Below are 15,048 nucleotides of genomic sequence, written 5' to 3'. Positions count from 1 at the left end.
ACACAATTGGTTTACAGTTTATTATGTCATTTGGCATATTACTTTGGGGTAGCGCTGCAGATATTGGATCTGTCTTTATTTTACAAAAGAGAGCAATCCGGTTTATTTATAATCATGGAGCTAGGGACTCTCTTCGGGATGTTTTTAACAAACTAGAAATACTCACTGTTCCGTCACAGTATATTTACAACAACAATATTATGTATATTCACAGCAACATTGATTACTTTGATAAAATCAATGATCATAATTGTACGTGAAACTTTTAACGAACGAACGTACGAAATTTTTAACTTTGCCATTTCGTATTTTGGTAAAAAAGGCATATTATTCGAAACAAGATTGAATAGATAATAAAAAAGCGTGGAAGTATCTGTTGACTTCCAAGCTGAATATATTCATTTAAATAATTGTATTTAATTAACATGACTTTGTATTTTTTAAGTGTTGAAAAAGAGTAACTACTGAGTTTTTTTCCGGTTCTTCTCCTTAGAATCTACTTTCCGAACCAGTGGTAGTTTCACTTAATTGTAAAATGACGATTCAAAAGTGCTTGTTAAAGCCTATTTGAATAAATTTTATTTTGATTTCTGTTTTTTTTTTGATTGAGCGTCCGTATGCAGCTATTAGGCGTCCGTATAAAGCTATTGGGCGTCCGTATACAGCTATTAGGCGTCCGTATACAGCTATTGGGCGTCCGTATACAGCTATTGGGCGTCCGTATACAGCTATTGGGCGTCCGTATACAGCTATTGGGCGTCCGTATACAGCTATTGGGCGTCCGTATACAGCTATTGGGCGTCCGTATATGGCTATTTGGCCTCTGTACCAAGTTACTAAGCTTTACGCCGGTTTGTTTACACCGAATAATAAAAACTACCAATCACAGATAACAGAAGATTTAACAGTACAAATACCAATCACGATTGATATAGATGTTGTACAAACTTTCACCCCCTTTTATACCCTTAGAGGATGATTTCGTGGATGGAAACTATCCTATCTTCATACTAAATTTAATTTAAATCAGTTTATCGGATATAGACTCCCTGTACAAACTTCTACTTTCCTTTTTTATCTCGTTAGGGTATAATTTTGGAGACAAAATTATCCTATGTTCTTTTCTACAAAGTCCCCATACTAAATTTCATCTAAATCGGTTCAGCAGCTTAAGCGTATAAAGAAAGATAACAGACAGACAGACATACTTTATATTATTATTATATAATTAATATAAATATTAATTATTGTAATATATTTAAAAAAAACTTCCACGAAGTCCTCGGGGATTCATATATTCATTATTAATATATTTTATAAACATTAAATGACTGATGTAAAACAAACAATAATCAAGCACCGAATAGGTATTATGTAACGCGTAAGTAATGAGCGAGATGGCAACGTCGCAATTTTGGACGCCAAATACGCGAATCCGTAGTCAGGAATTCCCCTCGATATACAGTGTGCGATATACGCGCTGCGGCAGCGCCTCACCTGCGCGGTGATTTCTTCGGGAACTTTTAAATATTTTATTGCAACTATTTAGAGTGATTTTTAGCTTCCGTCGATTTTTGTACTACGGCTAGCTAGGATGAATAGGACCTCAATGCCACCGGCTAAAAAAGTGGCGTCCGGTATACGGACGCCAAAAGCAGGTGGACGCCAGTTTAAATGCATTTTCGCCTTCAGTGGACGGCCAATTGTTTGCGGGATAAATATATATATATATATATATATATGTGTGTGTGTGTGTGAATGCACACAAGTTACATAGTCCAAATTTATTTAATGTTTGTTTACGATTAAAAAAATATCAATTTGTACTATACCTACAACAATGGTATGTGCAACTGAACCAATCAGGAACCAGCTTTTCTTAAATGATACGACATTATATTGCGTAAGTCTAAGGGCAGTGATAGTCACTTGTCTCCTCAAACAAAGATTCTTACTAATGACGGTACCAAATTATAAGTTACTACTATGGATCTAGATAACAAATTAAATGAAAAGTCATATGAGACATTACTAACGGGATATGCAATGTTAGAATACGTTAACCCCCACATCCCCCGGGGTCAATAGCACAGACAACCTTTTAAACGAACATCGATAAGAATCTATTAATAAAACCTGAGACTTATTCTGTAAAACGAACTCGAAAGTGACCGTCGAAGACGATCGTGAAATGTTTAAAATTGTAGAAGTTACACGCAACAAAATAGGGATCAGGATCACCGTTAGTTTGCGGAAAAAAAAATATAGATTTAATAATAATTAATTGATAGTTAATATAAATCTACATACCGAAAGAAAAACTGGTAAAACCGTATAAAATGCCGGCCGTCCCGTCCCAGCTTCACACGGATAAACATAACTTTTTATTATTATTTTTACCTTTTATTATAAATAAATAGTATTTTTTTTACTTTTATTATTATAAATATATAGTTTTCTTGCTTTTTAGCATCATGTTTAACAATCGTCGTTCTATTTTAACTTATTTACATAAAAACCTTAATAGATTATATATTCGAACTTTCCCTCTGTCTATTAGTGAAAACCGCATGAAAATCCGTTCAGTAGTTTTCGAGTTTCAGACAGACAGACGCGGCTTGGAGACATTGTTTTATAATAAGTGGTGATAACTCAAAAATCATACATAAAGAACGTACCTAAATAGATCATGTTATGATTTCTATGATCCTTTAGCGTAAAACGAAACGTACATAACATAATACCTAACGGATATCCGAGTCGGTTGTGCCGTAATTACATAAGAATATGATCCCGTGTATATAAACTAGTTAATAACAAACCCTTAACAAAGTTCCACCACGAACCAGAGATCAAAGGGCACTAAATACGAAATTCCCCAGTCGATCTGAAACACGGTTTTGCGTAATCGATGTTAATTCCAACTAACAAGCAATTTCTGATTTACAAATGATTCAGCTGATATGTAGTTCTATTTATAACAAATACCAACAAACCGCCCTTGCTTTGCACGGGTGAAATGTGCAACATAAGCGCAAAAAAATTTAAGACATCACTTTAAAACTTCTTAATTATCAGTGCTTTTCTAATATATTCTGCATTTATTATACGTATAAACCTTCCCGTGAATCACTCTATCTATTAAAAAAAACCGCATCAAAATCCGTTGCGTAGTTTTAAAGATTTAAGCATACATAGGGACGGAGAAAGCTACTTCGTTTTATACTAAGCAATAAATGTGCCCGTGACTTCGAGCGCGTTTGAATTCAACAAAAGTTACTGTTTAGTGTTGTACCCTAAGATACTCCTTATTAAATCCGTTATCGGCCAGAGAAAGTCCCATCAAAATCGGTCATCCGTTCCAGAGATTAGTCGGTACAAAAACAAACAAAAATTGAAAAAAAAAATGTTTTGGTATATGTATCACGTATAAAATATGCATTTAGTAAAAAGGGTTTATTTTAAAATTACAAACAGACACTCCAATTTTATTATATGTATACAGCTATTCTGTATCTCGACATCTAATTATATTTATTCATGTAGGTTTTTATAAGTTGTGTTACAGAGTAACCTTAGCCTTCAATACGATGTTATGATATTTGATTCTATATCATAATTTATATCACATTACTATTGCATATGAATATAGCGGAGGCTATTGAATTTACTTTATTACATACAATTATTATTGTAATTAATTGATCAATAATTTGTAAAACTGTAATAAATATGATTTTATATGGCATATCATTTAATACTGGCATGTAACACTATTTAAAATATGATTGAGCTGTCATGAAAAAACAAATAGACGATAGCGTGACATTGTAACAAAAGATAAAGAGATTGGAGCATCATTATAAAACGATAATATTATTTTGGCCATCCCGAACTACTGAAATTACATTTTTTTACACAAATCGATCAAATAATAATAATCAACATCAGCGTATGAAATCAGTGTTACTTGCATTAGTTTGAATGCTTCAGATTAACTTGTTTTAATCTGGGCTATATCGGCTCCAGAAACCTTATTATAAATATATTATTTTAAGCTGATTAAAACTAGCATCGAAGTAAAAACAAACTGTTCAAACACTGTTAGTACTTACACAATTTGAATACATATCATTGTAGATTCCAACAATACATACAAGGTATCGTTTCCGTTTAGTATTTAAGTCTAGCTTAGAAACTGTGTAAGCTCGTCTGAGTACGTACTATGTAAAAAAAGTAAAAGTAACAGCCTGTAAATTGCCAACGGTTGGGATAAGGTCTCCATTTCCATTAAGGAGAAGATTTGGAACATATTCCACCACGCTGTTCTAATGCGGGTTGGTGAAATGCACATGTGGCAGAATTTCGATGAAATTAGACACATCCAGGTTTCCTCACGATGTTTTCCTTCACCGCTGAGCACGAGATGAATTATAAACACAAATTAAGCATATATTTAGTGGTGCTTGCCTGGGTTAGAACCCGCAATCATCGGTTAAGATGCACGCGTTCCAACCACTGGGCCATCTCAGCCACGTTACTACTTTTTTATCTTAACGTATTATGTTCCTACACACAACATACTCTACCCCCAAATAGCAAACGTTAGTAGTAACAGCGTTGCTGTTTGAAGGGAGAGTAACTCTATCGCAAAGTCAATAAATCCTTCTTGGGCTAAGGTATCTGTTTTTATAATAAAATTCCACAGGCATTTTTAACTTTGTCGTTTCATAAATTTAAACCATTTGTAAAAAAAACCATTGGTAAAGAAGGCACATTATTCAATACAAGATCATACAGACGATAATAAAGCGTGGAATTAATACTCGTTGACTTCCAGGCATGATATATTACATACATATATAATTGTATCTTACTAACATGACTATTTTTAATTCCTAAACAAAAGTAACTACTGAATTTTTGCTCGTTTTTCTCGGTAAGAATCTACTTTCCGAACCGGTGGTAGTTAAATAACATAGCTGTTAAATGACGATTCAAAATTGCTTGTAACAGCCTACTTGAATAAAGGACATTTGATTCATTTTTTGATCTTCTGATACCAGAGATATCTCATCTTAGTTCCAAGGTATGCATGTTGTAAGGGTATCCTACCTCAGTTTCCCTTGACGAAGAGGAAGTTAAGGTTGCCTGCTAGATATCGCTGTTTTAGCGCTAAAGGCCGCCTCTTGTGCATCTCTATTGAACGTTACTAATGTATGTTTACTGTACAATAAAAAGTATTTTGTTTTTCATTTAATGTAAGGAGGGTAATTAAATACAATTATCATTACTAATAGCAATTACAATTATATATTGGATGGTATATTAATTATAACTATCTTCCCATAAATTATTTTAAATAAAGCAATTTGTTTTACTATTCAAGATAACGGTTATACATTCTACGATTTAAAATGATTTATAGTTGTATTTAATTGAAGTATAATCTTAATCAATTATAATAAAATTAGTATCATTATTCAATTATAAGTACAAAAACGATCTTGGCCAACATCAAATATATTTTAATTTATTTCCGTAAGCAGGAAATATCTTCGAAAATGAACCCAGTAGATATTTTTTTTATGGAATTGATTTAAGGACGAGCATATGGGCCACCTGATGGTAAGTGGTCACCATCACCCATAGACAATGACGCTGTAAGAAATATTTAATATTCCTTACACCGTCAATGCGCCACCAACCTTGGTAACCAAGATGCTATGTCCCTTTGCCTGTAGTTACACTGGCTCACTCACTCTTCAAACCGGAACAGAACAATACTGCGTACTGCTGTTAGGCTGTAGAATATCTGATGAGTGGGTGGTATCTACCCAGGTGGGCTTGCACAAAGCCATACCACCAACTAACGGGATGTTCGGCGGGACATTTTATTAAATGGTCCATTTGTCAATTAAAGAGCTTACCTATCCTATTTCTATCGATACGAAGTTTCAAATAAATAAGTTGATACTCTTATAGAAGAGAAATACAGATATTAAATGGACATACCCCATGGAATTGCTTCACATACTATATTAATAAGAGCTGAGATGGCCCAGTGGTTAGAACACGTGCATCTTAACCGATGATTGCGGGTTCAAACCAAGGACCACTATATGTGCTTAATTTGTGTCTATAATTCATCTCGTGCTCATCGGTGAAGAACATTGTAAACAAATAATGCCACATGTGCATTCCGCCAACCCGCAGTGGGAAATTTACAGGCTGTTAGTATATTATTATGGACTATTTACCATCAGGTGGGTCAAATAGACCACCTGTTGGTTGGCTGACATCATCGACCACAGACTTTAGAACTTTTAAAAATACCAACAATAGCTTACCTCGCAAATTTGAGACTAAATATGCTTAAATCCTTATGTCTACAGATCACAACAATACTATGTATAGTGTTACAGAGTTACCCTAGCCTTCAATACGGTGTTATGACCTTTGATTCTATATCATAATTAATATCACATTACTATTGCATATTATGAATATAGCAGCGGCTATTGAATTTACTTTATAATATACAATTATAATTGTAATTAATCTAATCAAATCAAAATAAACTTTATTCAAGTAGGCTTTTACAAGCACTTTTGAATCGTCATTTTACAATTAAGTGAAGCTACCACCGGTTCGGAAAGTGATTTTAGCGAGAAGAACCGGCAAGAAAATCAGTAATTACTCTTTTTTAACATTTAAAAAATACAAATTCATATTAGTTAAATACAATTATTTAAATTAATATATCCTACTTGGAAGTCGTCAGGTATTAACTCCACACTTTTTTATCATCTATAAAATCTTGTATCGAATAATATGCTTTTTCTACCAATGTATTTTTTACAACCGATTTTAATTTACGAAACGGCAAAGTCTAAAATGTCTGCGAAATTTTATTATAGAAACGGATACCTTGCCCCAAGAAGGATTTATTGAGTTTGCGGAGTCGGAAACTTGGCGTTATAAGCTTATCCTTACGCCTAGTGCATATACAATGATTATCACTGATTTTATCAAAGTGATCAATGTTACTGTTATACTGTAAATGTTATATATTTACAACAATATTATACATAGTATTGTTGTAAATATATTCTTGATCAATAATTTGTAAAACTTTAATTACTATTATTTTATATGACAAAGCATTTAATACAGGCATGTAACACTATTTATTATTTTAAATTTAACTGAGTCATAAGAAAACAATTGGACGATGGCGTGGCATTGTAACAAAAAGTGAGAGATTGGAGCATCATTGTAAAACGATAATATTATTTTGGCCATCCCGAACCACTGAAATTGCATTAGCTTTCTGCACAAAGGCCTACTATCAAGTGCACTGGCTGTTATCAATGTTTCTCGGATATGAGACGGGGCCAAAGTGTCAAGGCATGTAGCGTTCGACACAAGGGCCCGTCCTCGTTCCCAGGGAACCAGTGTTAATCCATCAGGTCTCTTACCATCATCACGACTAATTCCACGAGGCTCAGTAAGAGCAGGAACGTCGATGGTGGCAAGAGCCCATTTTATATTTATTCGCACAAGGTGCGGCGTGCGATAAACAAAAGCAAGTTTAAAAGCAAAACATAGCGAGCTATTTTCGAGCACTGTCATGATTACGATTTGTTCGATATACGTGCTTAAGGCATATTTCTTTAATATTAAATTTCTTTATGAAGTTATTGCAAGGGTGAATGTAACGGAATTTTAATTAATTAAAACTTGTGCTCATTTTAAATATGCTAATATAAACACAGAGAGAATGATAAATGAGCATGCTAGTAGTAAGCATGTATTATATTAATAATAAAATAACCGCTTTTTAATAAACTTATACGTACGCGGCTCATATACCAAAATAACATATTTTTTTTATTTTTATCTGTGTCTGTTTGTTCCGGCTAATCATTAGAACGGCTGAGTCGATTTTGACGGGACTTTTACCGGCAGATAGCTGATGTAATAAGGAGTGACTTAGGCTAGTTTTATTTTGAAATTACATAAATAATAATAATAAAGTCACGCTGCAGGTTCTAAACAGCTGTCCAGTACAATACGCAGCCTTCGCGCATGCTAACACTCCGCCTTCACGTCGAATGACTACCAACGAAATAATATCACAAAGTTGCCTAATACATAATTAATAAGTTATAATAAAAATTATATTCAAACGCATACAAAGTCACGGGTACAGCTAGTTTCAAATACAATTATAATAATACTAGATAGAACTGGAGCTTAACCCGTGCAGAATACATAAAATTTTAACTATAGCACATATAATATTACTATAGATAATAAGATATTCCATTCATAACATAACATACAAAATATAGTACCTTAGCGAGCTGTAAAATATGGTTCTTTATGTCTAGTAAAACCTTATTCGTAAGGTGAAAAAAGATCTTTAAAAATTTCGAAGCGATGACAAGTGTTGGATTTACAGGAATGTTTAAGAATGTCTAAAAGGGCTTAGGTCAATGTACACAAGGGACTATCCCAGATAAGGGCCTCGTTTTGTGTTAGAGTCGCTTAAACCCGTCAAAAGCTGTTCTCATTCACCAAACCCTTCTCATCGTCCAATACCTTCTTGACGCTTGAATCTGTCAACGACATTGTGATAGGTTCAAAAATTTGAACCGAGAATAAAAGTCGTTTCTGAAATATTATATACTAGTGACCCGCCCCGGCTTGGCACGAGTGCAATACTGATCAAAAAATCAAAAATCAAAATAAACTTTATTCAAGTAGGCTTTTACAAGCACTTTTGAATCGTCATTTTACAATTAAGTGAAGCTACCACCGGTTCGTAAAGTAGATTCTACCGAGAAGAAGCGGCAAGATAATCAGTAGTTACTCTTTTTTAACATTTAAAAATACAAAGTCATGTTAACTAAATACAATTATTTAAATCAATATATCCTGCGTGGAAGTCAACAGGTATTAAGCTCCACGCTTTTATATCATCTATAAATATTACTATACCAAATATAGTACAGAATTTACGACAACACATAACAGTGTTTCTTTATTATATTGTCCATGTATTATATACAAAAACTCCCGAATCACTCTATATATTAAAAAACTAATATTATGAACGCGAAAGTTTGTGAGGCTGGATGTATGTATGTTTGTGAGTAACAGGTAAACAAGCAAAACTTTCACGAAAAAACAACTGAATGGATTTGAATGAACTTTAACAGTAATATAGGTTATACATCAGAATAACACATTTAGGCTACAATTTATAATGTTTTCATATAAAACAAAATCAGTTATCGCTGTCTGTACCTACGTATACTCAGATCTTTAAAATTACGCAACTGATTTTGATGAGGTTTATTTTAATGGATAGAGGGATTCGAGAGGAAGGTTTTTGTATATATTACATATTAACTATTCCTTACATCGTCAATGTGCCACCAAGCTTGGGAACTGAGATGTTGTGTCCCTTGTGCCTGTAGTTACACTGACTCACTCACCCTTCAAACCGGAACACAACAATACTGAGTACTGTTATTTAGCGATAGAATAACTGATGAGTGGGTGGTACCTACCCAGACAAGCTTGCTCAAAGCCCTACCACCAAGTAAAGGGCATGGACAATATATTAAAGAAACGCTGATAATTTTACAAGTTTCTATTGTGATGTCATAGCATTGCACCCGTGCGAAGCCGGGCCGTATCGCTAGTGTATTATAAGTTAATATCATAAAGACATTAGTGTGATTATATCAATAAAGAGCGTCAATCAAATGAGATGAAGTGATTGATTCGTAGCGAGATCCACGCTGACAGGATGATGAATTCAACAGCAGCGGTATTAAGATAAATGTTCAGTTGCATTGTGGCTGTAACTCATGATTTAATATCAATATAAATAAGTCAGCAGCCACACCTGCGCGGTAACTCATGGCAGGAATTTATTATGCTAGTTTATTCCAACCGTCTAATAAATAAAGAGGACAAGAGGACAAACGTCAATTATAATTTGACATATAATCGACGCGTCAATGTAATGATATTGCGATCATTGGTCGAGGGCTTGAATAATCTTTGATATTAATTATAGTGAAAAAATGGTTTTTCAAACATCAACAAACCTTATGGCAAGTGTGGCTAATTAAATTGAAAATAAGTAGTTAAGAGAGTTTTTTTTTTATGGCATAGGTAAATTAAATTATATGGCCAATTTGCAACCAACCTTGGTAACTAAGATGCTATGTCCCTTGTGCCTATAGTTACACTGGCTCACTCACCCTTCAAACTGGAACACTACAGTACTTAGTAATGTTGTTTAGTGGTAGAATATCTGATGAGTGGGTGGTACCTACTCAAACGGGCTTGCACAAAGCCACCAAAAACCAAAAATGTGTTGTTTTATAAAGAAAGATATATTAAACAAAAACTGTTAGTAGCGTACAATATAGCTCAGTTATTAGGACGTCACATGAAATTCGTAAATCTACGGTTTTATTATCTATGTTCTGATAATAAAAGAGATAATAAAGAAAATTCGCTTGCATCTCTCATGTGTAGCAGCAGCTTTATATGATTCTAATTGGCGTTTTCTTCCGCTTCGCTTAGTTCATACTCAAAGCTATTTGTAGCTTATTAAATTTTAATTAAAAGTATGTTTTAGTAAAATTTACATTAACATACATTAACAGCCTGTAAATTTCCTGTTGGGCTAAGGCCTCTTCTCCTTTTGAGGAGAACGCTCATGAATCAGTTAGTGTTGATTTAAATGTAAAACTTTTAACGGTTCTAATATTAGTGTCTACCGACAAGAACCGGCAAGAAACTTCGTAGTTACTCTTTTTTAGCGTGCAAGAAAATAAACACACACAACTTTTGCAAGCCACCATCGCATCCGAGTAGCTTGTCTAAACATAACGGCTCGCGTTGCCATGACACTTACAACTCCATTCGGGGTGGCCCGCTCTTAAAAGTAAATCAGCCTTCAAACATTATTTACAATTACTCTATTCATTATTTATGAAATAAACAAACAAATTAACTACGCGCCAACATATATTATATATCTATATATATAAAATCACAAGTCCTGACTGACTGACTCATCAGCGCCGAGCGTAAACTATTGAAGTTAGGGCCTTGAAAAATCGTGATTAGGATGGATTTATTGAGTAGGCACCCACTAAGAAAGGAATTTTGGAAATTCTACCTCTTAGAGGGCGAAATAGGGGGGGGAAATACTTATTAAAAATGAGTTGATACCTATTTCAGCGTTTTTGGATATTCTATACCTAAAGGGGTGAAATATCAACATTTATTTCTTATGTGAATATGATCGAACGATGACAAATAGCATCGAATGGCGCGATAGGAAGCTATTTAAATTGGTTGTGTAAATCGGCAATAATCGGTTTCATTTTCATTTCATTGCATTTTCCAATGTACATCTAATTTGTGTCGTACTATAGCTACTTTTATTGGTTGTATAAATCGGCAGTAATCGGTAATATTGAATTTGCCGATGCTACATCTAAGTTGTGTCGTACTATATTTTTAATTTGTGATTACTCCATTTACTCCAAGCAAAATAATTATAAAAATATATACACCGCTGAGTAAGAATACAAAATCTCATTTTCTCATCCTTTACCTCAGTTAGTTAGTCTGATTTTTTATTTATTTCTAATTCCAGTAGCGTACATAGAATATGTTCAGTAAATACAATTGACCGAGGGAAACTGTTCAACCGTTCCACATTTATAATAGTTCGATAGATATCTATATCTATATTATGACATCTGAAGAGTTTTCTATGAGATGTAAATAACAATATAGCGTTATATGAACTTTGAATATGCAATATTGACTATATTAATATACATAAATAAATATTGGGCATCATCACATATACACATACATTACTCTGATCCCAATGTAAGTAGATAAAGAACTTGTGCTATGGAAAATCAGAAGTATCGACGGAACCACAAACACCCAGACCCAAGACAACATCGAAAACTTATGAACTTTTTCCCGTACCCGCAACCTAGGAGTGGCTTACCGCGTACCCATGAAAATTGGTATACACACTACTCGACTAGGAAGGTCGTCGTGGATTCAACGTTCGGACGTCGTCGACTGAGGTTGTGTTGAATATTGCGATAAGATATTACGATTGATGATTTTAAACGACACCTGCTTGCTAAACCGGTTTTCGTTATCTCTGACGCGTAACATCTGCACCATTGGCTTTGTTTATCGGACACTTGTTTTGTTTAAGGATTGGTTTTTTGTTGTTGTGGAATAGATCTTTTTAGATCTTAATTTGTTATAGTTTAATATTTATTATTATATATAAATATTTTCGTTTGTTTTTATTGTTTTGTTGATTGATGTTTTTCGTTTTCGGCGATCGACGTCGACACTGAGTTGTCGTCCGACGCCCTGGTTGGTAGAAAACGGCCTTATGGGGGCCTTGCTATTTTTAACTCCGACTCTGACACGGAGACGGAGATGAGGTTGGCTGCGAAGAGCAAGCCTGCGATTCGCGGCAAAACCGCGAAAGGACGGGGTAGTGGCCTCGCTCGGGCAAAGGCTGAGCTGAAAGCCAAGGCCAGCGAGGCCAGAGAGGAGGCTTTCGAGCGGTCCCTGCGTAGTCGGGCGTTTCGAAAGGACGCTCCACAGGTTGTCGTGGACTCCGAGGAATCCTCATCCTCGGATGTACACACCGAAGATCCCACGAAGATGGGAGCAGAGGAACTCCGGGCACAAGCTGGCCGAAGCGCAGCCCTAATTTTGGAGGTGGCCCAAAAGTCCACCAATTTAAAAGGTGGCTTTGCAAAGAGGCTGAAGGAGTCGGCAGCTGCACTACAGGGCATTGTAGACGCCTTAGCAGCTCGGACAGAAGCCGAGGAGACGCGAAAGCTCCGTGCCGATAATGGCCGCCTGCGCAAAGAGGTGGACAGCCTCAAGGCCGAGGTAAAGGCTCACCGCCGCGAGTTTGCGGAAATGCGGACCAAGGTGGCAGGGGCAAGTGATGCTTCCGGCTCGGCACAGGATGCTCAAATGGAGAGATTTAAAGCCTCCATAATTTCTTCGGTCGGCGATATGATCAACGCACGCTTTGCCGTACTAGAGGAACGGTTGCCTCCCGCAAAAATACATCGCCCTCCGTTAGCTGCGGATAAGAGGCGGGAGGTGGCGCAGCAGATTGCTACGCCCTACACGCAGGCTGTCCAGCCTGCTCCACCGCCGAAAGCTGCATCCGCGTCAAAACGGGCGCCACCTGCTGTTCCGACGGCATCTATTGCTGGTCCCTCAGGCGTCCAGCCTACGTCGGTGATAATTCCGCCGCAGATGGTCCAGGAGGTGTCCTGGTCCACTGTGGTTAAAAAGGAAAAGAAGGGAAAGCAGGCTTCCCTTCCGACTGTTGCAACCACCACAGTTGCGCCTACGGTGCCTAAGGCAGGACAAGCATCTAAGCCTAAGCTGTCCGCGCCTCGTACAGCTGCAGTGGTATTAACGCTGCAGCCGGAAGCGGAGCAGAAAGGCATCACGTATGCTCAGGTCTTGGAGCGCGCTGAGCAGAGCGTGAAACTCCAAGACCTTGGGATCAATGGTGGGCTCAAAGTTCGACGCTCAGCGACGGGGGCCAGAGTGTTGGAGCTGCCGAAAGCTCAGATGGAACAGGCAGAGAAACTAGCCGACAAGCTCCGTACGGTGCTGGATGGAGTGGCCAACGTTGCTCGCCCCATAAGAAAGGTGGACATCAAGGTGACGGGGTTAGACGACTCCGTCACTAAAGATAAAATTATTGCCGCAGTCGTTCGCGAGGGGAGTTGCCCCGCTGAAACGGTAAGGTGTGGGGAGATTTCTCGAGGACCCGGTTATATGGGTATGGTCTTCGTGTCCTGTCCAATAACTGCGGCAAAAAAGCTGGCTGACACTGGTCGTCTTTTAGTTGGGTGGAGCTCGGCCAGAGTGTATGTGCTTGAGCAGCGCCCTCTGCGCTGCTACAAGTGCATGGGTCTAGGCCATACAAGGATGCTCTGCCCATTCAGTGCGGAACGAGGAAGCCTTTGCTACCGGTGCGGCGTTGATGGACACAAATCGTCTGCATGTACCGGGAAGCTGCGCTGCGTAGTGTGCGCAGACGCCGGCAAGCCCTCCGGGCACGTGATGGGGTCGAAAGAATGTAGCCCCCCCATCACGAAAGGTAAGGTGGTCCTCGCTACCCAGACTACCAATAACGTCGGACGACGCCAGGCTGAGGAGGAAGCTGCAATGTCGACATGAGCGCAGACTTCAGCTTCCTTCAGACGAATGTCAACCACTGCGCCGGGGCTCAGGATCTTCTACTGCAGTCCATGGCGGAGTGGCAGGTAGACCTGGCGGTGGCCTGTGAACCTTACTTCGTCCCTCCCCTACCTCACTGGCTGGGGGACTTGGACGACACCGTGGCGGTCCTCACGAGGAGCGGTACGGCCCCCCCCCTCTCACTCATCGAAAGGGGTTCGGGCTACGTAGTCGTGGGGTGGGGAGAGTACGTCGTCGTCGGGACGTACTTCTCCCCTAACCGCAGCCTGGCTGAGTTCGAGATCTATCTCGGCTTGGTCAGAGCTGCGGTGGCCAGGCAGTCACCGAAACCGATAATGGTTCTTGGCGACTTAAACGCGAAGTCGCGTGCCTGGGGTAACCCTGTCACGAATCCGCGAGGGAGGGCCGTCCAGGTGTGGGCCCTGCTCTCCAACCTGTCCCTTCTCAACAGGGGACAGGTTCACACCTGCGTTCGCCATAACGGGGGTTCCGTGGTGGACGTTTCGTTCGCCACTCCTGTCGTAGCACGCAGAGTGGTTGATTGGAGAGTGGAGGAGGAGGTGGAGACTCTATCAGATCACCGGTACATCCGATTTGAGATCTCCACCTCTCGCAGGCCGGCGGAACCGCAGAGGGTGCCGACCACGCTGCCGAGGTGGTCTCTCGGCCAGGTCGATCGAGAGCTGGTCAAGGAGGCCGCAATCGTGCAGCGGTGGGGTTCCGCAGGGA

The 15,048-nt window shown here is 38.2% G+C and overlaps 2 protein-coding genes across 3 annotated transcripts in view; one reads left to right on the top strand and one right to left on the bottom strand.

Moving 5' to 3' along the window:
- The window catches only part of LOC124539996 (calbindin-32), a 184,108-nt gene that overhangs the window by 135,602 nt on the left and 33,458 nt on the right, over nt 1–15,048 (bottom strand). The gene's annotated exons all lie outside the window — the stretch shown is intronic.
- Nucleotides 14,289–14,816, top strand: LOC124539998 (the record flags this gene model as incomplete). Its single annotated transcript, XM_047117394.1, has 1 exon — nt 14,289–14,816. A coding segment is annotated over exon 1 (522 nt), but the record flags the coding sequence as incomplete, so codon positions are not given.

This window comes from Vanessa cardui, chromosome 24, assembly GCF_905220365.1.
Source record: "Vanessa cardui chromosome 24, ilVanCard2.1, whole genome shotgun sequence".
Classification (NCBI taxonomy): Eukaryota; Metazoa; Arthropoda; class Insecta; order Lepidoptera; family Nymphalidae; genus Vanessa; species Vanessa cardui.
The sequence above is the reverse complement of the archived record's forward strand: the minus strand, read 5'-3'. Positions and strand labels throughout refer to the sequence as shown.